Source organism: Chiloscyllium plagiosum, unplaced genomic scaffold, assembly GCF_037043375.1.
Source record: "Chiloscyllium plagiosum isolate Xiang-an unplaced genomic scaffold, Cpla_swu_hap1 HiC_scaffold_5, whole genome shotgun sequence".
In the NCBI taxonomy this organism is placed as follows: Eukaryota; Metazoa; Chordata; class Chondrichthyes; order Orectolobiformes; family Hemiscylliidae; genus Chiloscyllium; species Chiloscyllium plagiosum.
The window spans coordinates 127,313,970-127,341,788 of NW_028270143.1; the positions used below are offsets into that span (position 1 = coordinate 127,313,970).

The 27,819-nt window shown below is 47.0% G+C and overlaps 1 protein-coding gene across 3 annotated transcripts in view; it reads right to left on the bottom strand.

Moving 5' to 3' along the window:
- The window catches only part of LOC122550181 (myosin-6-like), a 145,651-nt gene that overhangs the window by 16,255 nt on the left and 101,577 nt on the right, over nt 1-27,819 (bottom strand). For all 3 annotated transcript variants that reach the window (XM_087987647.1, XM_087987646.1, XM_087987648.1), the window contains exons 35-38: nt 18,535-18,727; nt 16,962-17,165; nt 15,423-15,548; nt 13,161-13,331 (exon numbers count right to left, since the gene is read on the bottom strand). In XM_087987647.1, the coding sequence (XP_087843773.1) occupies nt 13,161-13,331; nt 15,423-15,548; nt 16,962-17,165; nt 18,535-18,727 (694 nt within the window). The remainder of the gene's footprint in view (nt 1-13,160; nt 13,332-15,422; nt 15,549-16,961; nt 17,166-18,534; nt 18,728-27,819) is intronic.

Here is a 27,819-nt window from a genome sequence, read left to right on the forward strand (position 1 = left end):
TATCGTGAATAGAAATGCAAAGTACTCATTTAAAATATCAGATATGTCTTCCACTCCACACAGATTGCCACATTCATCCTTAATGAGCCCTATTCATTCCCGAGTGATTCTCTTTCCCCTAATATGCATATAAAACACCGATGGATTTTTCTTTATTTTAGCCGTCGGTGTTTTTTCACAGCTCTTCTCTTTTCGAATCTCCTTTTAAAACCACCCCCTGTACATTCGATACTCTTCTAGAGATTAGTCTCCAGCAACTTTTACAGCACAGAGAAATGCTCTTCTGCCCATTGACTCTGTGCTGCTCAAAAATAGCCTTCGAACAACTCTAAGCACTTGGTCCATAACCTCATATGGTCTATAACCTAAATATTCTTAAAAGTACTTCTTAAATGTTATTTCTTAAATTACTTATTAAAAAGAGGAGGCAGAGGAGCAGATGATGAATGGTAAGGGACAGGTGGTCTGAGGTGCATTTGTTTTAATGTGAGAAGTGTAGTAGGCAAGGCAGATGAACTTCGGGTTTGGATTAGTACCTGGGAGCATTATTGCTGTTACTGAGACTTGGTTGAGGGCAGGGCATGATTGGCAGCTAAATACCCCAGGATATCACGTGATAGGGAGGTAAAAGGGGTCGAGGAGTTGTATTGCTGGTCAAAGAAAATATCACAGCTGTGCTGAAGGAGGGCACTGTGTACCTCACTCGAGCAGTGAGGCAATATGGGAGAGCTCAGAAATAGGAAGGCTGCGGTAACAATGTTGGGGCTGTACTACAGGTCTCCGAAGTGTGAGATAGAGGTGCAAATATGTAGGTTATGGAAAGATGTAGGAGCAACAGGGTGGTCGTGATAGGAGATTTTAATTTTCCCAACACTGACTGGGATTCACTTAGATAAAACAGAATTTGTAAAGAGCATCCAGGAGGGTTTTATAGAGCAGTATGTAAACAGGCCAACTCGGGAAGGGGTCATACTGGACCTGGTATTGGGGAATGAGCCCAGCCACGTGGTTAAAGTTTCAACAGGGGACTACTTTGGGAATAGTGATCACAATTCCATAAATATTAGAATACTCATGGACAAAGACAAGAGTGGTCCTGAAGGAAGAGTGCTAAATTGGGAGAAGGCCAACTTTACCAAATTTGACAGGAGCTGGGGAACGTGAATTGGGAGCAGCTATTTGAGGGTCAATTCATATTTTATATATGGGATGCTTTTAAAGAGAGGTTGATTAGAGTGCAGGACAGACATGTCCCTGTGAAAATGAGGGAGGGAAATGGCAAGATTAGGGAACCATGGATGACAGGTGAAATTGTAAAGACTAGCTAAGACAAAAAGGATGCGTACATTAGGTCTTGTGGCCTGAAGACAGACAAAGCTTTGGAAGAATATCGGGAATGTAGAACCAATTTGAAACGAGGAATTAAGAGGGCTAAAAGAGGTCATGAGATATCTTTAGCAAACAGGGTTAGAGAAAGTCCCAAAACCTTATATAAGGAGCAAGAGGGTAATGAGAGAAAGGGTTGGCCACTCAAGGGCAAAGGAGGAAGGTTATGGAGTCAGAGAAAACAGGTGAGATTCTTAATGAGTACTTTGCATCGATATTCACCGAGGAGAGGGACATGATGGATATTGAGGTTAGGGATAGATCTTTGATTACACTAGGTCAAGTTGCCTTAAGGGAGGGAGCAAGTTTTGGGTACTCTAAAAGGCATTAAGGTAGACAAGTCCCCAGATCCGGATGGGATCTAACCCAGGTTACTGAGGGAAAGGAGAGAGGAAATAGTTGGGGCTTTAACAGATATCTTTGCAGCATCCTTGAACACAGGTGAGGTCCCGGAGGACGGGAGAATTGCTAATAACAAAGAACAGAGAAAATGTACAGCTCAGGAACAGGCCCTTCGGCCCTCCAAGGCTGTGCCGATCCAAATCTACTGCCTTAACCTTTCGCCCAATTCCTAAGCATCTGTATCCTTCTCTCCCCACCTACTCATGCATCTGTCCAGACCCATCTTAAATGAATCTACCATGCCTGCCTCTACCACCTCTGCTGGCAACACGTTCCAGGCACCTACCACCCTCTGTGTAAAGTACTTGCCGCATGTATCCCCCTTAAACTTTCCACCTCTCACCTTGAAAGCGTGACCTCTCATTATTGAATCCTTCACCCTGGGAAAAAGCTTGTCTCTACCCACCCTGTCTATACCCTTCATGGTTTTGTAAACTCAATCAGTTCCCCCCTCAATCTCCTTTTTTCTAATGAAAACAATCCCAACCTTTCTTCATAGCACCTTCCATACAAGGCAACACCCTCATAAACCTTCTCTGCACCCTCTCCAAAGCATCCACATCCTTTTGGTAATGTGGCGACCAGAACTGTACACAGTATTCTAAATGCGGCCTTGTACAATGTTAACATGACCTGCCAGCTCTTATACTCAATACCCGTCTGATGAAGGCAAGCATACCATACACCTTCTTGACCACTCTATCCACCTGTGCAGCCACCTTCGGGGTACAATGGACCTGAACTCCCAGATCTCTCTGCTCATCAACTTTTCCCAAGGCACTTCAGTTCACTGTATAATTCGCTCTAGAATTAGACTTCCCAAAATGCATCACCTCATATTTTCCCGGATTGAACTCCACCTTCCACTTCTCCACCCAACTTTCCAGTCTATCTATATTCTCCTGTATTCTTTGACAGTCCCCTATGCTTTCTGCTACTCCACCAATCTTTGTGTCATCTGCAAACTTGCTGAACATACCACCAATGCCCTCTTCCAGATCATTTATGTATATTGCAAACAACAGTGGCCCCAGCACTGACCCCTGTGGAACACCACTGGTCACCTTTCTCCATTTCAAGAAACTCCCTTCAACTACTACTTTCTGTCTCCTGCTGTTCAACCAGTTCTTTATCCACCTAGCTAGAACACCCTGCACACCATGTGACTTCACTTTCTCTATTAGTCTACCATGGGGAACTAGCCCCAGCTATTTCCTCTCTTGCCTCCCTCAACAACCTGGAATAGATCTCATCCGGTCCTGGGGATTTGTCCACCTTAATAACCTCTAGCCTACCCAACACATCTTCCCTACTTATGTCACCGTGATCCAGACTAATCAAACTTCTATCCCTAATCTCAACATTCATCATGTTCCTCTCCTCAGTGAACACTGATGCAAAGTAATCATTCAGAATCTCACCCATTCTCTCAGGTTCAGCATACAGCCTTCCTTAGTTATCCTTTAGTTGACCAATCCTTTCTCTAGTTACCCGCTTGCTTCTTATATAAGAATAAATGCTTTGGGATTTTCCTTAATTCTGCTCACTAAAGCTATTTCATGACCCTTTTAGCCCGCTTGATTCCTCGTTTAAGACTGGTCTTACTCTTCCAATATTCTTCAGGGCTCATTCAGTTCTTAGCTGCCTAGACCTTATGTACGCTTCCCTTTTCCTCTTGGTTAGTCGTACGATTTCTCCTGTCATCCATGGTTCACGAATTTTGCCTTTCCTATCCTTTGCTTTCAACAGGACATGATTAGAGATGTGCTGGAAAAGCACAGCAGATCAGGCAGCATCTGAGGAGCAGGCAAATCGACGATTCGGCAAAGGCCCTTCATTAGGAAATCTGTTTTCCCAATGAAGGGCTTTTGCCTGAAACGTTGATTTTCCTGCTCCCTGGATGCTGCCTGACCTGCTGTGCTTTTCCAGCACTCTCTAATCTTGACTCTGATCTCAAGCATCTGCAGTACCCACTTTCTCCTTTCAAAGGGACATGCCTATCCTGCACTATCTTTAACCTATCTTTGAAAGCCTCCCACATATCAAATGTGGACTTCTCTTCAAATAGCTGTGTCCAATCCACATTTCCCAGCTCCTGCCTAATTTTGATATAATTGGCCTTGGCCCAGTTTAGTACTCTTCCCTTAGGACCACTCTCTTCTTTGTCTATGGACACTGTTCCCAAAGAAATCCCCCACCGCAACTTCTACCACCTGGCCTGGCTCATTCCCTAACACCAGGTCCAATATGGCCCCTTCCCTCGTCGGACTATTGACATACTGCTCTAAAAAACTTTCCTGGACGCTTCTTACAAATTCTGCCCCATCCAGACCTCTGACGCTAAGTGTATCCCAGTCAATGTTGGGAAAATTAAAATCTCTCATCACCAATCCAAGATGGAGGACAGGAAAACTTTCTGGCTGTAAGAGCTGCTTCTTTTTTTTTTGAGGTATTTTAGGTGTTGGAGGTGATTTCCTTGAATTCCAGGAGCAGCAATGTTTTATATGCTGATGCATTGTTTTGGAACTTTGGAAAAAAAAAGTCAAAACATCAGCAGTTTTAAAAAGGAGAAGAGCAGACAAAGGAAACACATGGTGAGGACAGTGCAGGAGAGAGAGAGAGAGAGAGAACCTGCACAGTTACTGCCTTTGCTGTTTTTGAATTCATGTGTCGCTGGACATCAGAGTGCATCTGGGAAAATTAACAAACAGTGAATTTCACAACTAATCTTGGAGGAACTGTTGGGTGAAGTTCGCAGCACAAAATCAGATAAGTTAATTGTTGTTTTAAGTCTGTCCAAGAGAAAGGCTGCAGTAGTGAGTATAGTGGATTCTTTCTTGATTAAATGTTTTTGGAGATAAGTCTCTTGATTAAACTTAAAATATAAGCCATAGCTCTTAATTTAACCTGGGGCAGTGTTTGTAGAGGAATAAGACGGTGTTATTTTCTGGGTCTGTCGATTGTGAAGGAGCAAAAATGGCCTTTGCAGTGATATGTACTTCTTGTCAGATGTGGGAGTTTAAAGAGAGTTTAAGGGTTACTGCGGATTATATCTGCTATAAATGCTGTTGGATGCGAATCTTATCAGATCGAGTGGATCGGTTGGAGAGACAAATAGAAGCAATGAGGAATTTGCAACAGCAGCAGTATGTGATGGATGGCAGTTATAGGAAGGGGGGGAAAGTCTCAGATACAGTCATATAGATGGGTTCACTCCAGGAAGGGTGAGAGAGGTAGGCACCTAGTGCAGGAGTCTTTTGTGGATATACCCATTTCAAATAGGTATGCTGTTTTGGAAACTGTAGGGGGTGATGGATTCTCAGGGGAACGTAGCATGAACAGCCAAGTTTCTGGTATTGAGACTGGCTCTAATGCAACGAGGGGTACATTGGCTTCCAAGAGATCAATTGTGTTCGGGATTTCTGTAGTCCGAGGTACAGACAAACGTTTCTGTGGCCAGCAGAGAAAAATCAGAATGGTGTGTTGCTTCCCTGCTGCCAGGATCAAGGATGTCTCAGAGAGGGTGCAGAATGTTCTCACGGGGGAGAGGGGCCAGCAGGAGGTCATTGTCTACATTGGAACCAACAACATTGGAAGGGAAAAGGTTGAGACTCTGAAGGGAGATTACAGAGAGTTAGGCAGAAATTTAAAAAGGAGGTCCTCAAGGGTAGTAATATCTGGATTGCTCCCAGTGCTACGAGCTAGTGAGGGCAGGAATAGAAGGATAGAGCAGATGGATGCATGGCTGAGGAGCTGGTGTATGGGAGAAGGATTCACATTTTTGGATCATTGGAATCTCTTTTGGGGTAGAAGTGACCTGTACAAGAAGAACGAATTGCACCTAAATTGGAAGGGGACTAATATACTGGCAGGGAAATTTGCGAGAACTGCTTGGGAGGATTTAAACTAGTAAGGTGGGGGGGGTGGGACCCAGGGAGATAGTGAGGAAAGAGATCGATCTGAGAGGGGTACAGCTGAGAACAGAAGAGAGTCAAACAGTCATGGCAGGCAGGGACAAGGTAGGACTAATAAATTAAACTGCATTTATTTCAATGCAAGGGGCCTAACAGGGAAGGCAGATGAACTCAGGGCATGGTTAGGAACATGGGACTGGGATATCACAGCAATTACAGAAACATGGCTCAGGGATGGGCAGGACTGGCAGCTGAATGTTCCAGGATACAAATGCTAGTGTAGGGATAGAAAGGGAGGCAAGAGAGGAGGGGGAGTGGCATTTTTGATAAGGGATAGCATTACAGCTGTGCTAAGGGAGGATATACCCGGAAATACATCCAGGGAAGTTATTTGGGTGGAACTGAGAAATAAAAAAGGGATGATCACCTTATTGGGATTGTATTATAGACCCCCTCAATAGTCAGAGGGAAATTGAGAAACAAACTTGTAAGGAGATCTCAGCTATCTGTAAGAATAATAGGGTAGTTATGGTAGGGGATTTTAACTTTCCAAACATCAACTGGGACTGCCATAGTGTTAAAGGTTTAGATGGAGAGGAATTTCTTTTACAAGACAATTTGCTGATTCAGTATGTGGGTGTACCTACGAGAGAAGGTGCAAAACTTGACCTACTCTTGGGAACTACCACCTGATGAAGGAGCATTGCTCTGAAAGTTAGTGTGCTTCCAATTAAACCTGTTGGACTATAACCTGGTGTTGTGTGATTTTTAACTTTGTACTCTTGGGAAATAAGGCAGGGCAGGTGACTGAGGTGTCAGTGGGGGAGCACTTCGGGGCCAGCGACCATAATTCTAATAGATTTAAAATCGTAATTGAAAAGGATAGACCAGATCTAAAAGTTGAAGTTCTAAATTGGAGAAAGGCCAATTTTGATGGTATTAGGCAAGAACTTTCGAAAGCTGATTGGGGGCAGATGTTCGCAGGTAAAGGGACGGCTGGAAAATGGGAAGCCTTCAGAAATGAGATAACAAGAATCCAGAGAAAGTATATTCCTGTCAGGGTGAAAGGGAAGGCTGGTAGGTATAGGGATTGCTGGATGACTAAAGAAATTGAGGGTTTGGTTAAGAAAAAGAAGGAAGCATATGTCAGGTATAGACAGGATAGATCGAGTGAATCCTTAGAAGAGTATAAAGGCAGGAGGAGTATTCTTAAGAGGGAAATCAGGAGGGCAACAAGGGGACATGAGATAGCTTTGGCAAATAGAATTAAGGAGAATCCAAAGGGTTTTTACAAATACATTAAGGACAAAAGGGTAACTAGGGAGAGAATAGGGCCCCTCAAAGATCAGCAAGGCGGCCTTTGTGTGGAGCCACAGAAAATGGGGGAGATACTAAATGAATATTTTGCATCAGTATTTACTGTGGAAAAGGATATGGAAGATATAGACTTTAGGGAAATAGATGGTGACATCTTGCAAAATGTCCAGATTACAGAGGAGGAAGTGCTGGATGTCTTGAAACGGTTAAAGATGGATAAGTCCCCAGGACCTGATCAGGTGTACCCGAGAACTCTGTGGGAAGCTAGAGAAGTGATTGCTGGGCCTCTTGCTGAGATATTTGTATCATCGTTAGTCACAGGTGAGATGCCGGAAGACTGGAGGTTGGCAAAGGTGGTGCCACTGTTTAATAAGGTTGGTAAGGACAAGCTAGGGAACTATAGACTGGTGAGCCTGACCTCGGTGGTGGGCAAGTTGTTGGAGGGAATCCTGAGGGACAGGATGTACGTGTATTTGTAAAGGCAAGGACTGATTCAGGATAGTCAACATGGCTTTGTGCGTGGGAAATCATGTCTCACAAACTTGATTGAGATTTTTGATGAAGTAACAAAGACGATTGATGAGGGCAGAGCAGTAGATGTGATCTATATGGACTTCAGTAAGGCTTTCGACAAGGTTCCCCATGGGAGACTGATTAGCAAGGTTAGATCTCACGGAATACAGGGAGAACTAGCCATTTGGATACAGAACTGGCTCAAAGGTAGAAGACAGAGGGTGGTGGTGGAGGGTTGTTTTTCAGACTGGAGGCCTGTGACCAGTGGAGTGCCACAAGAATCGGTGCTGAGCCCTCTACTTTTTGTCATTTACATAAATGATTTGGATGCGAGCATAAGAGATACAGTTAGTAAGTTTGCAGATGACACCAAAGTTGGAGATGTAGTGGACAGCGAAGAGGGTTACCTCAGATTACAACAGGATCTGGACCAGATGGGCCAATGGGCTGAGAAGTGACAGATGGAGTTTAATTCAGATAAATCCGAGATGCTGCATTTTGGGAAAGCAAATTTTAGCAGGACTTGTACACTTAATGGTAAGGTCCTAGGGAGTGTTGCAGAACAAAGAGACCTTGGAGTGCAGGTTCATAGCTCCTTGAAAGTGGAGTTGCAGGTAGATAGGGTAGTGAAGAAGGCGTTTGGTATGCTTTCCTTTATTGGTCAGGGTATTGAGTACAGGAGTTGGGAGGTCATGTTGTGGCTGTACAGGACATTGGTTAGGCCATTGTTGGAATATTGCGTGCAATTCTGGTCTCCTTCCTATCGGAAAGATGTTGTGAAACTTGAAAGGGTTCAGAAAAGACTTACAAGAATGTTGCCAGGGGTGGAGGATCTGAGCTACAGGGAGAGGCTGAACATGCTGGGGCTGTTTTCCCTGGAGCGTTGGAGGCTGAGGGGTGACCTTATAGAGGTTTACAAAATTATGAAGGGCATGGATAGGATAAATAGACAAAGTTTTTTCCCTGGGGTCGAGGAGTCGAGAACTAGAGGGTGAGAGGGGAAAGATATAAAAGAGACCTAAGGGGCAACTTTTTCACGCAGCGGGTGGTAAGTGTATGGAATGAGTTGCCAGAGGAAGTGGTGGAGGCTGGTACAATTGCAACATTTAAGAGGCATTTGGATGGGTATATGACTAGGAAGGGTTTGGAGGGATATGGGCTGGGTACTGGTAGGTGGGACTAGATTGGGTTGAGATATCTGGTAAGCATGGACGGGTCGGACCGAAAGGTCTGTTTCCATGCTGTACATCTCTATGACTCTTTGACCACCACCCTGTTGCCTCCACATCTTTCCATCATCTAGGTAAAAACAATGAGTGCAGATGCTGGAAACCAGATTCTGGATTAGAGGTGCTGGAAAAGCACAGCAGTTCAGGCAGCATCCAAGGAGCAGTAAAATCGATGTTTCGGGCAAAAGCATTTCATCAGGAACACAGGATACAGGAATACTGTATTCCTGATGAAGGGCTTTTACCCAAAATGTCGATTTTATTGTTCCTCGGATGCTGCCTGAACTGCTGTGCTTTTCCAGCACCACTAATCCAGAATCTTTCCATAGTGTGTTTACCTATTTGTTCTTCTACCTCACGCTCACTGTTGGGAGGCCTGTAATACAGCCCCAACAATGTCACTGCACCCTTCTTATTTCTCAGCTCCACCCAAAATGCCTCACTACTCCAGCCCTCCATAGTGTCCTCCTTTAGCACAGCCGTGATATTGTCCCAGACCAGCAATGCAACTCCACCCCCTTTTATTTCCCTCCCTGTGTGGTCTGAAGTGTCTATATCCTGGAACATTTAGTTGCCAATCATCATGCCCTTCCTTCAACCAAGTCTCTGTGATTGCAATAATGTCATACTCCCAGGCACCAATCCAAGCAATAAATTCACCTGCCTTACCCACTATACTCCTTGCACTAAAGTAGATTTACTTCAGGCCACCAGTTCGTTTGCGTTCATCTGCTCTCTGCCTACTCTTCCCCTTATTAATGCTATCTTCATGATCCTTACAGTCTCCCGTCTCCACCTCGCTGCCTACTTGTTTTCTCTTGTGTTTCCCAGCCCCCTGCCACATTAGTTTTAAACCCTCCCCAACAGCAGTAGCAAAAACTCCCCCAAGGACATTAGTCCCGGTCTGGTTCAGATGTAGACCGTCCAATTTGTAATAGTCCCACCTTCCCCAGAACCAGTCCCAATGTCCAACAAATCTGAACCCCTCCCTCCTACACCATCTCTCAAGCCCCACGTGTTCATCCTGCCTATTTTTTCATTTCTACACTGGCTAGCACGTGGCACTGGTAGTAATCCTGAGATCGCTACCTTTGAGGTCCTCCCCTTTAACTTCTCTCCTAGCTTCCTGCATTCTGCTTTCAGGACCTCATCTCGTTTTGTACTTATATCGTTGGTGCCTATATACACCAAGACAACTGGCTGTTCCCCCTCCCCTTTTAGAATGCTCTGCAGCCGATGGGTGACATCCCTGACCTGAGCACCTGGGAGGTAACATACCATCCGGGAGTCCCGTTTTCGGCCACAGAGCTGCCTATCTACTCCCCTCACAATACAATCCCCTATGACTATGGTCCTATGAGTCTATTTCCTGCCCTTCTGAACAGCAGTGCCCGCCATGGTGCCATGATCCTAACAACTGCTGCCCTCCCTGGTGAGCCATCTCCCCCAACAGTATCCAAAATGGTACCCCTGTTTTGGAGGGAGATGACCACAGGGGACACCTGCACTGCCTTCCTATGCTTTTTCAACCTTTTGGTCACCCATTCACTGTCTCCCTCAGCAATTCTAACCTGCGGTGGGACCAGTTCACTAAACGTGTTATCCACGACCTCCTCAGCATCGTGGATGCTCCACAGTGAGTCCGTCCGCAGCTCCAGAGCCGGCATGCGGTTAAACAAGAGCTGCAGCTGGACACACTTCCTGCAAGTGTAAGAGTCAGGAACGTCAGCCACGTCCCTGAGCTCCCACATCAAGCAAGAGGCACGGGTCTGAGGTTCCCTGACATTGTAAGCCTTAGCTTTATATCAACTAACTAAAACCAGACAATGCACTTCAATATATGAAAGAAAGAGAAAAAAATAAAAATCTTACCTTACAGAGTCTTTCTCTTCTGGTTAGAGGAGGGGAGCGCGGGAGGGAAATACTACATGTGTAGTATCTTGGGTTTAGTCACCACCCAAATATTTACCAAGTCCTTACCTTCCCAGCACCATCCTGGTCTCCATGTCACCTCTGCTCTGTCTCCCACTGGTCCCAGGGAGGAAAAATAAAATGTTGACACCTTGTTTAAGAAGGGTAGCAGGGATACACCAGGTAATTATAGACCGATGAGCCTGACGTCAGTGGTAGGGAAGCTGCTGGAGAAGATGCTGTGGGACAGGATCTATTCCCATTTAGATGAAAATGGGCTTATCAGTGATAGGCAGCATGGTTTTATGCAGGGAAGGTCATGACTTACAAACCTAATAGAATTCTTTCAGGAGGTGACAAAGTTGATTGATGGGGGAAGGGTTGTATATGTCATATACATGGACTTTAGTAAGGCATTTGATAAGGTTCCCCATGGTAGGCTGATGGAGAAGGTGAGGTCGCTTGGGGTCCAGAGTGTTCTAGCTAGATGGATAGAGAACTGGTTGGGCAACAGGAGACAGAGAGTAGTAGTGGAAGGGAGCTTGTCAAAATGGAGACCTGTGACCAGTGGCATCCCACAGGGATCCGTGTTGGGACCACTACTGTTTGTGATATACATAAATGATTTTGAGTAAGGTGTAGTTTGCCTCATTAGCATGTTTGCAGATGACACTAAGCTTGGTGGAGTAGCAGATAGTGTAGGGACTGTCAGAGAATACAGCAGAATATAGATAGATTGGAGAGCTGGGCAGAGAAATGGCAGGTGGAGTTCAATCTGGACAAATGCAAGGTGATGCATTTTGGAAGATCCAATTCAAGAGCGAACTATAAAGTAAATGGATAAGTCCTGGGGAAAACTGATGTACAGAGAGATCTGGATGTTCAGGTCCATTATTCCCTGAAGGTGGCAACACAGGTCTATAGAGTGGTAAAGGCAGCATACTGCATGCTTTCCTTCATTGGACGGGTTATTGCGTACAAGAGTTGGCAGGTCATGTTACAGTTGTATAGGACTTTCGCTCAGCCACATTTGGAATACTGCGTACAGTTCTGGTTGCCATATTACCAATAGCATGTGGATGCTTTGGAAATGGTGCAGAGGAGGTTCACCAGGATGTTGCCTGATATGGAGGGTGTTAGCTATGAGGAGAGGTTGAGTAGATTAGGATTATTTTCATTAGAAAGATGGAGTTGAGGGAGAACTTGATTGAGGTTTACAAAATTATCACAGGTATAGACGGAGTGGATAGCAAGAAGGCTTTTTCCCCAGAGTGCAGAACTCAATTACTAAAGTTCAAAATGAGAGGGTCAAGGTTTAGGGGAGATATGCTTGGAAAGTTCTCCACGCAGAGGGTGGGTGGGGGCCTGGAATGTATCACCAATGAAAGCGGGAACGCTAGTGTCATTTATGATGTATCTAGACAGATACATGAATGGGCAGGGAGCAAGGAATACTGATCCTTCAAAAAAAGGCAGCAGGTTTAGATCGAGGATCTGGATCGGCACAGACTTGGAGGGCCGTAGAGCCCGTTACGTTACAGTAATTTACTTTTTTCCTTTTATCATGAGGGTTTCTGCCTCTAACAGCCTCACAGGCAGATTCCCACCTCCCTCCCTCTGGGTATAAGAGATATTCCTCTCAAACAGGTCAATGTCCCTCTGATCATTGATCCCTCAACCAAGGGAAAGGTTCTGTCCCTACTTCTCCTGTTCTACCCCTCTATAGCTGTGAACACCTCAATCATGGCCCCCTCTCAGTCTCCTCTGGTTTCAGGTTCTCTAAGCTGTTGGTATCTACCAAAAGCTTCACTTTTATTCCTGGTTCAACCCTGTACGTTCCTTGACTTTTCCAGGGTTCTCAGGAATTTTGGGTCACAATCTTCACCCTTACAGGAACATGCTCGCACTCTCTTTCACTGCCACTGACTTTGATATATTCATTCATTCATTGCACAGTTGTAGTGAGTCCTCCCTAGTTTGATACCCCATGCCCCTTGCAATAAAGGCCAACACGCCATTGCCTTTCTCAATTACAGGCTATACCTGCAAACTAAACATTTGTGATTCATGTAGGAGGGTCTGTTTGCCAATTCAAGGCTCATATTCCATACTGTATGATGGAGGTCTGGCTTCCACGGTCACTGAACAATGGGAACCTGGTTACCATGGATACTCTACAATTGGGACCTAGTTTCCATGGATATTGAACGATAAGCGCCTGGTTTCCATGGACACTATACGATGGTGACCTGGTTTCCATGGATACTGTATAATGGAGGGCCTGGTTTTCATGGGCATTGTCCAGTGGGGGCCTGGTTTCCATGGATACCATGATGGCAGCCTGATTCCAATGGATACTGTGTGAGGGGAACCGAGTTCCATGGGTACTGTATAACAGAGGGCCTGGTTTCCATGGATATTGTACGATGGAGGGCCTGGTTTCCATGGATACTGTACAGTGTGGGTTACCCAGCTCTGGACCTCTCACCCGAGCCTCCATCTTGTGCAGCTGCTTCTTGCTGCTTTTCAGTGCCCCCATCTCAGCTTCATCCAGCTGTTCCTGCAAGTCTTTGACCATCTGTTCCAGGCTCTTTTTGGCCAGTTCCAGGCTGGAGTTGATTTCCTGTTCTCTCTTCAGCTTCTCAGTCACTGCCATAACCTGAACAATGAGAAACACGTGCAGTCAGCACTCTCTGAACTGTGCAGGGCAGGGAGGGTGAGGGCAGGGAAGGTGAGGGCAGGGAGAGTGAGGGCAGGGAGGGTGAGGGCAGGGAGGGTGAGGGCAGGGAGGGTGAGGGCAGGGAGAGTGAGGGCAGGGAGGGTGAGGGCAGGGAGGGTGAGGGCAGGGAGAGTGAGGGCAGGGAGGGTGAGGGCAGGGAGGGTGAGGGCAGGGAGAGTGAGGGTAGGGAGGGTGAGGGCAGGGAGGGTGAGGGCAGGGAGGGTGAGAGCAGGGAGGGTGAGGGCAGGGAGAGTGAGGGCAGAGAGGGTGAGGGCAGCGAGAGTGAGGGCAGGGAGGGTGAGGGCAGCGAGAGTGAGGGCAGGGAGGGTGAGGGCAGGGAGGGTGAGGGCAGGGAGGGTGAGGGAAGAGAGGGTGAGGGCAGGGAGGGTGAGGGCAGGGAGGGTGAGGGCAGGGAGAGTGAGGGCAGGGAGGGTGAGGGCAGGGAGGGTGAGAGCAGGGAGGGTGAGGGCAGGGAGAGTGAGGGCAGGGAGAGTGAGGGCAGGGAGGGTGAGGGCAGCGAGAGTGAGGGCAGGGAGGGTGAGGGCAGGGAGGGTGAGGGCAGCGAGAGTGAGGGCAGGGAGGGTGAAGGCAGGGAGGGTGAGGGCAGGGAGGGTGAGGGCAGAGAGGGTGAGGGCAAGGAGAGTGAGGGCAGGGAGGGTGAGAGCAGGGAGGGTGAGGGCAGGGAGGGTGAGGGCAGGGAGAGTGAGGGCAGGGAGGGTGAGGGCAGCGAGAGTGAGGGCAGGGAGGGTGAAGGCAGGGAGGGTGAGGGCAGGGAGGGTGAGGGCAGAGAGGGTGAGGGCAAGGAGAGTGAGGGCAGGGAGGGTGAGGGCAGGGAGTGTGAGGGCAGGGAGGGTGAGGGCAGGGAGAGTGAGGGCAGGGAGGGTGAGGGGGCAAGAATAGGAAGAATGACCCCTGTTCTAAAGGTTATTTTTAAACTGGCTGGAACTCTCGGTCAGTCTTTCTGCCCAGGCCTCCTCAGGAACGGGGGCAGCCTCTTTGCGTTTCCAGGGTCCCCAGTCCAATTCCAAATACTGTCCAACCAATTCAGACTGAAACTTGGAGAGAGTAGACTGCCACTGTTAAAGACTAGGGCCACAATAGCTGGGTTGGAGGATCTTTGGTACATTTCTGCAGAGTCAATGATGGAAGGAGTGTATGCTCATGGATGTGGTACTAACCAAGTGAGCTGCTTGAGTGTTGTTGGGGCTATACCCCTCCAAGCTGGTGGGGAGTATACTTGCCTTGTGCCTTGCAGATGGTGAACAGGCTCTTGGGAGTCAGGAGGTGAGTTACTCACTGTAATGTTCCTAGCCTCTGACCTGCTCCTGTAGCCACTGTGTTTATGTGGTGAGTCCAGTTGAGTTTCTGGTCAATGGTAACCCCCAGGATGTTGATAGTGGTGGATTCAGTGATGGTAACACCATCAAATGTCAAGGGGCGGTGGTAAGATTGTCTCTTATTGGAGATGGTCATAGCCTGGCATTTGTTTGGCACAGGTAAAAACAATGATTGTAGATGCTGGAAACCAGAGTCTAGATTAGAGTGGTGCTGGAAAAGCACAGCAGGTCAGGCAGCATCCGAGGAGCAGGAAAATCAACGTTTCGGGCCTGCATTCCTGATGAAGGGCTTTTGCCCGAAACCTTGATTTTCCTGCTCCTCGGATGTTGCCTGAACTGCTGTGCTTTTCCAGCACCACTTTAATCTCGACCACCCCCCCATTTGTATGGCATGAATGTTACTTGCCACTTGTCAGCACAATTTTAATATAAGTCAGGTTCTGACAGGGAGTAGAGTTTGTGGAGCTGGGAATATTACACAGGGTTAGGGATAGTGACAGATAGGGATCAGGCAGGATGTGAACTCATTTTTAAAAAAAGCGCTGAAATGAAATAAAAGCAAGAACTGAGGATGCTGGAAATCTGAAACAAATCCAGAAGGTGCTGGAGAAACTCAGCAGGTCCGGCAGCACCTGTAGAGAGAGAAAGCAGAGTCAGTGTTTCGTGCCCAGTCAGAACACTGTGTTGTACTTACCTCAGTTTTGGCCTTCCGGAAGTTCTCAGCTTCCATCCGGAATTCCTGCACCAATATCTCAACTTGCTGGTTCAGTTGCTCAATGTCATATTCATACTTTTTCTTCTGATTTAGGTAGTTTATGTTCTGCAGGTGCGAGAGGAAAGTGCATGAGTTTACCGTCAAATCACATACTTATTACAGTGCAGAGGAGGCCATTCAGCCCATCACCTCTGCACTGGTTCTGCTAACTAGCCTGGCTGTATGACCTAGTGCCAATCTCCTGCCTTTGCCCCACATGCCCGCACACAATCTTATCCAAATAACCATCCAATACCCCTCTAGAATGCTTCAGTTGAACCAGCCCCTACCACGTTTCCAGGCAGTGCACTCTATACCCCAATAACTCACTGGGTGAAAATATCTTTCTCACTTCACTCCTTAACTCCACGTCTTCTCGTTCTTGTTCCTTTTACGAGAAGGGATAGTTTCTCCCTATCCACTCTATCTGAAAACCTCTATCAGACCTCCCTCTCAGCTTTCTTCTGTCCGAGGAGAATAGTCCCAACTTCCTCAATCAGTCCTCATCACTGAAGGCTCTCATCCCTGCACTCATTCTCAGAAATCGCTTCTGCATTTTCTCCAATACATTTGCATCTTTCCTGTAATATGGCGCCAATGACCGTACACAGCACTCCAGCTGAGGTCTAACCAGCGTCTTGCATAAGTTCAAAATCACCTTTCCGCTCAGGATGAAGGCATCAGTGGTGAGGCCAGCATTTATTGCTCATCCCTAATTGCCCAGAGGGCAGGTAAGAGTCGACCACATTGCTGTGGGTCTGGAGTCACCTGTAGGCCAGACCACGTGAGGATGGTCCTTCAAGGACATTAGTAAATCCGATGGAATCATGGCCCACTGAGTCACAAAGTCTCCGTGAACTGGGGCAGAGGAAGACGTTACAAAGGACTCAAAGGCAGCACAGGTCTTATGGCAGGTTCTGTCCACTCGATTCCCCTCATTTCCTGTTTCCCTCCTGGGATATGGGAACGATGACGTTCCAATTTGTTTCTTTCATGTTTATTCATTCACAGGATGATGGCATCACTGACTAGGCCAGCAGTTATTGCCCATCCCTAATTGCCCTGAGGGCGATTAAGAGTCAACCACGTTGCTGTGAGTCTGGAGTCACATGTAGGCCAGACCAGGTGAGGACGCCAGTTTCTTTCCCTAAAGAACATCGCTGGACTGTTAATCCACCGACCCAGATAATGTTGTGGGGACATGGGTTTGAATTCCGCCACAAACAGATGGTGGAAATCGAATTCAATGGAAAAGGAAAAAACAAATCTGGAATTGAGAGTGTAACGATGACCAGGAATCCATTGTCGATTGTCGGAAAATCCCAACTGTTTATCTAATCACATAATCACAGAATCACTACAATGCGGAGAGAGGCCATTCGGCCCCTCGCGTCTGCACTGACCAGTGGTTCTCACTGCACACCAATAAGAGTCAGTGATCTAACGCTCGACCATTTGAATTTAGAGATGATGAGATACCTGAGAGAGAATCATTTCTGATCTGTCTCGTCCATCCTGCAGTTCCTGCTCCGCTGTTTTACAGTTGCGTTCTGCGGTCTCCAGCAGGTTTCTCACGGTCTCGAGCTCAGCGGTCAGTGTAATTACACGGCGGTTTGACACATTCAGCTCCTCCTTCAGGCCCTCGTTCAGCTGAGAGCTGGACTCCAGCTGAGCCTGTAATTCCTGGCCGAAGAGCAGAGAGAGAGTGGTGAGCAAGGAGGGAGAGGGGAGGTAATTCACTGACAGCACAGAGGACAGCACACTGCACAATGAGTAACCATTGGATCAAGGTCAGGCAGCCGCACCTCCGAGAACACGAGTTCACCGACTGGGGCTATTAATCTGGCCCAATCAGGGAGCCCTGGCTGACACAAAAGGATGAATTGAGAGAGTGTTGCTGGAAACGCACAGCAGGTCAGGCAGCATCCGAGGAGCAAGGAAATGGACGTCAGGGATGTTGGGGTCTGAATGCCTGACTCAATGAGAGGCAGAGCTGAAAATGTGTTGCTGGAAAAGCGCAGCATGTCAGGCAGCATCCAGGGAACAGGAGAATCGACGTTTCGGGCATAAGCCCTTCTTCAGGCTTATGCCCGAAACGTCGATTCTCCTGTTCCCTGGATGCTGCCTGACCTGCTGCGCTTTTCCAGCAACACATTTTCAGCTCTGATCTCCAGCATTTGCAGACCTCACTTTCTCCTCAATGAGAGGCAGTGTTATTGCCAAGGGCTAGGTATTGGCGATGGATGGAGGCCTGTGAAAAGTTGTTTCACAATGGATAACACACATCCCATACACCACCCCCTCCCAACCCCACCCCATGTCCCAGAGTGAAACAAACATTCTAATGGGATTGAGCAAAAGTCTTGCTGTTGTGACATTGTCTGTATCCAGTGTCATGTCTCGCCACTGTTTCCTGATTGGTCCGATTCGGAGATTATACTAGATGAAAGATTGTAGAATGAGAGAACACAGAGGAGGCCATTCGGCCCGCGGTGCCTGGGACAGATCTTTGAAAGAGCTGTCCATTCTCAACACAGACGCAGCCCATTTGGCCCATCAGGCCCAAGCTGGTGTTCATGTTGCATGTGAAACTTCCACTTGTTCAGAGCCCAGCAAAGTTACTCCAGATCATTACCCCCTCATTGTGTGGCTAGGACCATGAGAGGAACAGGGATGGAGCAGTGAGGACAGAGCAGGAGATAGTCAGGCCATGACGGGTCCACAGAGTGAATGAGACTGTGAGGGGTGAGCAAAGGCTCTCGGAGTCAGTGTGAGTTTGAGTGTGAATGTTTGAAAGGATTTCTAGTAGAGTGAGTGAGTGTGAGGAGGGATTTCCCGTGGTGAGCGTGAGTGAGTGTGAGAAGGGATTTCCCACGGTAAGTGTGAGGAGGGATTTCCCGTGGTGAGTGAGTGTGAGAAGGGATTTCCCACGGTAAATGTGAGGAGGGATTTCCCGTGGTGAGTGTGACTGAGTGTGAGGAGGGATTTCCCGTGAGTGTGAATGAGTGAGTGTGACGAGGTGAGGATGTTTTTTGCTCGAAAGCACACTGACCTTTGTCTGAGAGAGTAAGTTGCGAACAGCTCTCTGTGCTTCACTGGCTCGGCGAATCGCTTGGTTCATTTGCTGCTCCATCTCATTGAGGTCGTTTTCCATTTTCTTCTGTATTCGGAGGGCCTCGGCTCTGCTCCTCATCTCAGTCTCCAGGTCAGCCTGCAGGATGTCTATGGTACGCTGGTGGTTCCTCCTGCAGAGATGACGTTCCTCCCAGTTAGATAGAGACACACAGGGCTTTGGGGATAATGTTCATTCACGTCATTGAGTGGGATAGCCCTGGCATCAGCAGTTAGCAAGATACACATCCTGGGTGGAGAATCCAGGGGACAATGGAGCCAGGTGCAGTGTCAAACAACATTGCATCTGTAGTGACAGCAACGAGGTGGACCTCATAGAGTATGAGTTCCCTGATTGGGGCTGTTAGTCTGGTCCGATCAGACAGCCCTGGCTGACAGCTATAAACAGGAGTATCCACGCCTTGGCCTGCCCATTTACCACCGGGCGGTGGGGATCCCCAGTGGAGGGTTCTCTACGTGGGTGTCCTCCCCTTTTCCTCAGGGATCTGGGGTGGAGGGTGCTGCACGCAGCAGTCCCCTACATCTGCAGATTGCAGTGGCTCATGGACTCCCAGCCCTTTCTGTGGTGCTGTGGAGTCCGTGGACCACGTGTATATTGGGTGTGGGCGTTTGCACTCCCTTTTGGATTTCCTCAAAAACCTCCTCCTCTGCTTTTGGTTGCACTTCAGTCCCACGCTCCTGATCTTCAGGCACCCGGTACGGAGGAGGCAGGGCAGGTCTAAAGACCTCCTCGTGGGTCTGCTCCTGGGCCTGGCCAAACTGGCCATAATCAGGTCCAGGCAGCGGGCCGTGGAGGGGGTTGTTAGGGCTGACTGCCTGCCCCTCTTCCGCGGTTACGTTAGGGCCCGGGTGTCCTTGGAGAAGGAGCACGCGGTGTCCACCAACACCCTGGAGCTCTTCAGGGAGAGGTGGGCACCGCAGGGAGTGGGGTGCATTATTTCCCGCTCCAACTCTATTTTTATTTAGTCCCTACCCTCCCCTTCACTGTTTGATCACACAGCATTGCCCTTCGATGTGAAGGGCAGTGTTTGTCACTGGCCACTCGGGTGTTTTCCTATCTTCCTGGTGGTGGAAATTGAATAAAGATTCGTGCACTTTGTGTCTTTCACTGTCTCACACCTGCACACACACAACATGGGCGCTGGGGAATAAATAAGCACTACTGCAGTTAAGCAGTAGTGTGGGGGTAATAATACTATATAAATAAATAAACAAACAGGGTTGTTGGGGGTTCTGTTAACACTGAGAGCTGGCTCTGTACCAGCTGGGTCAGTGTCATGTCTTGTACCTGTGCCTCTGCTGCTCTTTTAACAAGGTTATGCTGTCCTTGGCTTTTTCTTTTCAGAAAGTCATAAATGACACAGACTCCGTAAAGTCTGGGCTTGTAGGGATTCAGGGCCAATTTGATAATAGCTAACAGATACTACCTCAGGCAGAAGGCTTTCAAGTTTAAAAAACACACACTTATACAATGAAAGGGGGGGTGGCTGGTTCTCCCGGCCCAGCTTTACTCTGGTTTGGTTTGGTTTTTAGCAATAGTGTGGACCCAAAGAAGCAGGTCCAAGCTCGCCCTCTCTCTCTCTCTCCGACTTCAATCCTGTAAGAACTTGTGTTTGATTTTACCTTTTGTGCCAAGGGGTGTTCATGGGGATTGTTGCAAGTATTTGGAACAGCATCATTAAATTGGGATAATCTGTTGGGTTTTCGGAGAGGTTAAAGTTATTCGGTATTCTGTTTTCTGTTGTTTGTGTTTCATTCAGTAATCTCGTAAATAAATTCTGTTTTGTTTAAAACTTAGTGGTTTGACCAGTGGGCATCTCTCCTGAAATACCCACGTTAGACCTGCTGAAAACAACTAGCAAAGTTAGGACCTGGATTACTTTCTTGAAACATTTTCAATGGTCCATAACAGGTTGGAGGCTCTTTGCAGGATTTATTTTGTAGTTCCAAATTGGGGGATTAGAGTTGTTGGACACGAGGGCAGCAAGTGGTAGGTGTTAGTGTCTTTTATTCTGGATGTTGAATCCGGTTGGTTTAAACAGGGCTTAGCATAGCAATGACTCTTTCAGTCATCAAGAGTTTTCTGGGGGTTGGAAGGTGGGGTTTTGCAAAAGGTAAGGAAGGCCAAGTTGCTGGAATTAGCAGACCATCTGGAGTTGGAGCTGCATCCTTCTATGAGGAAAGAAGAGATAATTACAGCAATAGCTCAGCACTTACATTTGCTGGAAACACTAACAGAACCTTTAGAGGTGGCTAAAATTCAATTGAAAATGAAGCAACTTGAGTCAGAGGCAAAAGACAAGGAAAGGGCAACAGAAATGAAACAGTTTGAGTTCTGATTAAAAGCAGAAGAGAGAGGAAAGGAAGAAAGAGAGGGAATTTGAATTTCAGAAATTGGCACTCAGGCAGGAAAGTCAGCTTAAAGGGATAGAGATGAGGACTGAAGGTAAGCTCAGTGAGGAGGAGGGTGAGGGTGAGGGTGAGCAAACCCATGGCAGCCAAAGGCCGGGTGGGGATCTGTTTAAATATATTCAAACATTGCCTAAAGGTCATGAGAAGGAGGTGGAAGCCTTTTTCATCTCATGTGAAAAAGTGACTAAAGAACTGCGATGGCCAGTGACCATGTGGGTTTTGTTGGTTAAACAAAACTTGTAGGTAGAGCTGGTGAGGTATTCACATCACTATCAGAGGAGGTATCTGGGGAGTATGAGGAGCTGAAGAAATCCACCTTAAGTATATATGAGCTGGTGCCCGAAGCCTACAGACAATGTTTCAGGATTTAAGGAGGGACCCTGGTCAAACCTACAGTGAGTTTGAAAGGATCAAACAAAGTAGTTTTGATATGTGAATAAGGGCATTAAAAATACAGCAAACCTATGATGCTCTTAGAGAGACAACTAATTTGGAGGAATTCAAAAATTCACTTTCTGAAGTAGTGAGAACTCATGTGGAAGAGCAGAGGGTTAAAACAGCAAGATTAGCAGCTGAAGTGACTGATGGTTATGAGTTGCTCCATAAAGTTGCTCCATAAGTTTGGCTTTCAGAATCAATTTGAGACGGTGACAGTCCCACCTGGTCTGAATTGAGTGAGAGAACTCACAGGCCGGTACCCAGGAGAGTGCACACCCCGGAACATCCTGGTTTGGAACAGGTAAATTGCTGAGCAACATCCAAGTCAGAACCAATCAAAATAAACATCTGGTTAAATGGTCACCTGGTTCTAATGGCGGTCAATACCAGCGCGGCTGTTTCAGTGATCACAGAACCAGTCTTTAATAACATTCAGAAACAAAAACAGAAGTTGCTGGAAAAGCTCAGCAAGTCTGGCAGTGTCTGTGAAGAGCAATCAGAGTTAACATTTCATGTCCAGGGACCCTTCCTCAGATCTCTCTCTGTCTGTCTGTCTCTCTCTCTCTCTCTCTCTCTCTCTCTCTCTTTCTATCTCACTGCGGCACTCTACCCTGGTGCACTTTGTATGGTACAATCTACCTGGTTAGCATGTAAGACAGTACTTCACTGTATCTAAACACATGCCAATCAAACTTCAAGCACACTGGATAATGAATGACAATGAGAAGAGGGACAGTTAATTCAGGACTGAAGGTGTTATACCTGAATGCACGTAGTATAAGGAATAAGGTAAATGAACTTGTGGTGAAGGTTGAAATTGGTAGGTATGATGTGGTGGGCATCACGGAGACCTGGCTGCAAGGAGATCAGGATTGGGAGCGAAGTATTCAAGGCCTATCGAAAAGATAGGCAGGTGGGCAGAGAGGTGGGGTTGCCTTATTCATAAAAAATGAAATTAAATCAATAGTAAGAAACGATATAGGGTCAGATCGTGTAGAATCTGTGCGGGTAGAGTTGAGGAACCACAAAGGTAAAATAAAACATAATTGGAGTTATGTACAGGCCTCAGGAGCTGAGGCACAAGATACACCAGGAGATAGAAAAGATGTGTAGGAAAGGCAAAGTTACGGTCAGCATGGGGATTTCATAATGCAGGTGGACTGGGAAAATCTTCACCTCTCCCTGCAGCAGGCCACTGTCCCTGCCTGTTTCAAGAGGGCCAACATCATCCCTGTGCCTAAGAAGGCTCATGTAGCATGTCTTGATGACTTCCGCCCAGTGGCCCTAACCTCGGTGGTCACAAAGTGGTTTGAAAGGCTGGTCCATGGCATTAATCAACTCCACCCTCCCCACTACTCTTGACCCACTCCCATTTGCCTGTCAGACTAACAGCTCCACGTCAGATGCCATATCACTTGCCCTTCACTCCTCCCGAGAACATCCTGACACCAAGAACAGCTACGTAAGAATCCTACTCATTGACTACAGTTCAGCCTTCAACACTATTATCCCCTTGAGACTAATTATTAATCTTAGTGATCTCGGACTAAGCCCCACTCTTTGCAAGTGGATCCTCATTTCCCTGACCCACAGGCCACAGTGAAGATTGGGGACAATATTTCATCCTCACTAACACTCAACACTGGAGCTCCACAGGTATGTGTACTCAGCCCCCTACTGTACTCGCTGTATACCCATGACTGCGTCGCCAAATACCAGACTAATGCCATTTACAAGTTCGCTTATGACACCACCATAGTCGGTCGAATCTCAGATGATGATGAAACAGGCTACAGACGGGAGTGAAAGACCTGGAAAAATTCACTGAGAACAACCTAGCTCTCAATGCCAGTAAAACCAAGGAACTCATTATTGACTTTGGGTGGATTTTACTCATGCCCCCCTATACATTAACAGCACAGCGGTGTGCACTGTTTTGAGCCCCATATCTGAGGAAAGATGTATTTGCCCTGGACTGGGTTCAGAGGAGGTTCACAAGAATGGGCCTCGGAATGAGAAGCTTAACATATGAGGAACGTTTGAGGACTCTGGGTCTATACTCGATGGAGTTTAGAAGGATGAGGGGGGGATCTAATTGAAACATACAGAATACTGAATGGCCTGGACAGAGTGGATGTTGGGAAGATGTTTCCATTGGCAGGAGAGACTAGGACCAAGGGAATGGCCTTAGAGTAAAGGGAAAACCTTTTAGAACGGAGGTAAGGAAAATCTTCTTCAGCCAGAGAGTGGGGAATCAATGAAATTCATTGCCACAGAAGGCTGTGGGAGCCAGGTCATTGAGGATATTGTGTTCAGTTCTGGGCACCTTATTTAAGGTAAAATGTTAAAGTCCTGAAAAGAATTCAAAAGAGATTTACTAGAGTGATAACAGGAATGAGCGATTTTAGATACAAGGAATGGTTAGAGAGATTGGGCTTATTCTGCTTGGAGCAGAGAAGATTAAGGAGTGACCTTATTGAGGTGTCCAACATTATGCACAATTATGCCTCTACCACCTCTGCTGGCAACACATTCCAGGCACCTACCACCTTCTGTGTGAAGTACTTGCCGCGTGTATCCCCCTTAAACATTTCACCCCTCACCTTGAAGGTGTGACCTCTCATTATTGAATCCTTCACCCTGGGAAAAAGCTTGTCTCTATTCACCCTGTCTATACCCTTCATGATTTTGTAAACCTCAATCAGGTCTCCCCTCAATCTCCTTTTTTCTAATGAAAATCATCCTAACCTACTGAACCTCTCTTCATAGCTAGCACCTTCCGTACCAGGCCACATCCTCGTAACCCTTCTCTGCACCCTCTCCAAAGCATCCACATCCTTTTGGTAATGTGGCAACCAGAACTGTACACAGTATTCTAAATGCAGCCGAACCAACGTCGTGTACAATTTTAACATGACCTGCCAGCTCTTATACTCAATACCCCATCCAATGAAGGCAAGCATACCATACGCCTTCTTGACCACTCTATCCACCTGTGCAGCCACCTTCAGGGTACAATGGACCTGCACTCCTAGATCTCTCTGATCATCAACTTTTCCCAAGGCTCTTCTGTTTACTGTATAATTCGCTCTAGAATTAGACTTCCCAAAATGCATCACCTCACATTTTCCCGGATTGAACTCCACCTTCCACTTCTCCACCCAACTTTCCAGTCTATCTATATCCTTCTGTATTCTTTGACAGTCCCCTATGCTTTCTGCTACTCCACCAACCTTTGTGTCATCTGAACTTGCTGATCATACCAACAGTGCCCCCTTCCAGATCATTTATGTACATCACAAACAACAGTGTCCCCAGCACTGATCCCTGTGGAATACCACTGGTCACCTTTCTCCATTTCGAGAAACTCCCTTCAACTACTTCTCTCTGTCTCCTGTTGCTCAACCAGTTCTTTATCCACCTAGCTAGAACACCCTGCACACCATGTGACTTCACTTTCTCCATTAGTCTACCATGGGGAACCTTATCAAACACCTTACTAAAGTCCATGTATATGACAAGGCTGTGGGAGCCAGGTCGTTGAGGATGTTGTGTTCAGTTCTGGGCACCTTATTTAAGGTAAAATGTTAAAGTCCTGAAAAGAATTCAAAGGAGATTTACTAGAGTGATAACAGGAATGAGCGATTTTAGATACAAGGAATGGTTAGAGAGATTGGGTTTATTCTGCTTGGAGCAGAGAAGATTAAGGAGTGACCTTATTGAGGTGTCCAACATTATGCACAATTATGCCTCTACCACCTCTGCTGGCAACACATTCCAGGCACCTACCACCCTCTGTGTGAAGTACTTGCCGCGTGTATCCCCCTTAAACATTTCACCCCTCACCTTGAAGGTGTGACCTCTCATTATTGAATCCTTCACCCTTCCTTCATCTATCAATTTGGTCACTTCCTCTATTAAGTTGATAAGGCACGATCTCCCCCACACAAAACCATGTTGCCTATCACTGATAAGCCCATTGGCTTCCAAATATAAAGAAATACTATCCCTCAGTACCTTCTCCAGCAACTTTTCCACCACTGACATCAGGCTCACTGGTCTGTAGTTACCTGGAATATCCCTACTACCCTTCTTGTACAGGGGGACAACATGAGCAACCCTCCAGTTCTCCGGCACCTCAGCTGTGTTTAAGGATGCCACAAAGATATCTGTCAGGGCCCCAGCTATTTCCTCTCTTGCCTCCCTCAGCAACTTGGGATAGATCCCATCCGGTCCTGGGGATTTGTCCACCTTAATAACCTCTAGCCTACCCAACACATCTTCCCTACTTATGCCAATGTGATCCAGAGTAAACAAACTTTTATCTCTAATCTCAACATTCATCATGTTCCTCAGTGAACACTGATGCAAAGTAATCATTCAGAATCTCACCCATTCTCTCAGGTTCGGCACAGCCTTCCTTAGTTATCCTTTAGTGGACCGACCCTTTTTCTAGTTACCCGCTTGCCTCTTATGTATGAATAAAAGGCCTTGGGATTCTCCTTAATTCTGATTGCTAAAGTTATTTCATGACCCCTTTTAGCCCGCTTGATTCTTCATTTAAGACTTGTCCTACTCTTCCGATATTCCTCCAGGGCCCGTTCTGTTCTGAGCTGACTGGACCTTATGTACGCTTCCCTTTTCCTCTTGGCTAGTTGTATGATTCTTCCTGTCATCCACGGTTCACGAATCTTGCCCTTCCTATCCTTTACCTTCAACGGGACATGCCTATCCTGCACTATCTTTAACCTATCTTTGAAAGCCTCCCACATCTCAAATGTGGACTACCCTTCAAATAGCTGTGTCCAATCCACATTTCCCAACTCCTGCCAAATTTTGATATAATTGGCCTTGAGCCAGTTTAGTACTCTTCCCTTAGGACCACTCGCATCTTTGTCTCCAAGTATTCTAAAACTTACAGAATTGTGGGCACTGTTCCCAAAGAAATCCCCCACCGCAACTTCTACCACTTGTCCTGGCTCGTTCTCCAACACCAGGTCCAATATGGCCCCTTCCCTCATCAGACTATTGACATACTGCTCTAGAAAACTCTCCTGGGCACTTCTTATAAATTCTGCCCCATCCAGACCTCTGACACTAAGTGTATCCCAGTCAATGTTGGGAAAATTAAAATCTCCCATTATCACTATCCTATTGCCTCTACATCTTTCTATAATCTGTTTATCTATTTGTTCTTCTACCTCACACTCCAGCCCTCCATAGTGTCCTCCTTTAGCACAGCTATGATATCATCCCTGACCAGCAATGCAACTCCACCCCCCCTTTTACTTCCCTCCCTGTCTGGTCTGAAGTGTCTATATCCTGGAACATTTAGTTGCCAATCATCATGCCCTTCCTTCAACCAAGTCTCTGTGATTGCAATAACGTCATACTCCCAGGCACCAATCCAAGCCCTAAGTTCACCTGCCTTACCCACTGTTCTCCTTGCATTAAAGTAGATTTACTTCAGGCCACCAGTTCGTTTGCGTTCATCTGCTCTCTGCCTACTCTTCCCCTTATTCATGCTATCTTCATGATCCTTACAGTCTCCCGTCTCCACCTCGCTGCCTACTTGTTTTCTCTTGTGGTTCCCAGCCCCCTGCCACATTAGTTTTAAACCCTCCCCAACAGCAGTAGCAAAAACTCCCCCAAGGACATTAGTCCCGGTCTGGTTCAGATGTAGACCGTCCAATTTGTAATAGTCCCACCTTCCCCAGAACCAGTCCCAATGTCCAACAAATCTGAACCCCTCCCTCCTACACCATCTCTCAAGCCCCACGTGTTCATCCTGCCTATTTTTTCATTTCTACACTGGCTAGCACGTGGCACTGGTAGTAATCCTGAGATCGCTACCTTTGAGGTCCTCCCCTTTAACTTCTCTCCTAGCTCCCTGCATTCTGCTTTCAGGACCTCATCTCGTTTTGTACTTATATCGTTGGTGCCTATATACACCAAGACAACTGGCTGTTCCCCCTCCCCTTTTAAAATGCTCTGCAGCTGATGGGTGACATCCCTGACCCGAGCAACATACCATCCAGGAGTCCTTTTCTCGGCCACAGAACTGCCTATCTACTCCCCTCACAATAGAATCCCCTATGACTATGGCCCTATGAGTCTTTTTCCTGCCCTTCTGAACAGCAGTGCCCGCCACGGTGCCATGATCCTGACAACTGCTGCCCTCCCCAGTGAGCCATCTCCCCCAACAGTATCCAAAACGGTATCCCTGTTTTGGAGGGAGATAACCACAGGGCACACCTGCACTGTCTTCCTACGCTTTTTCTGCCTTTTGGTCACCCATTCACTATCTCCCTCAGCAATTCTAACCTGCGGTGGGACCAGTTCACTAAACGTGTTA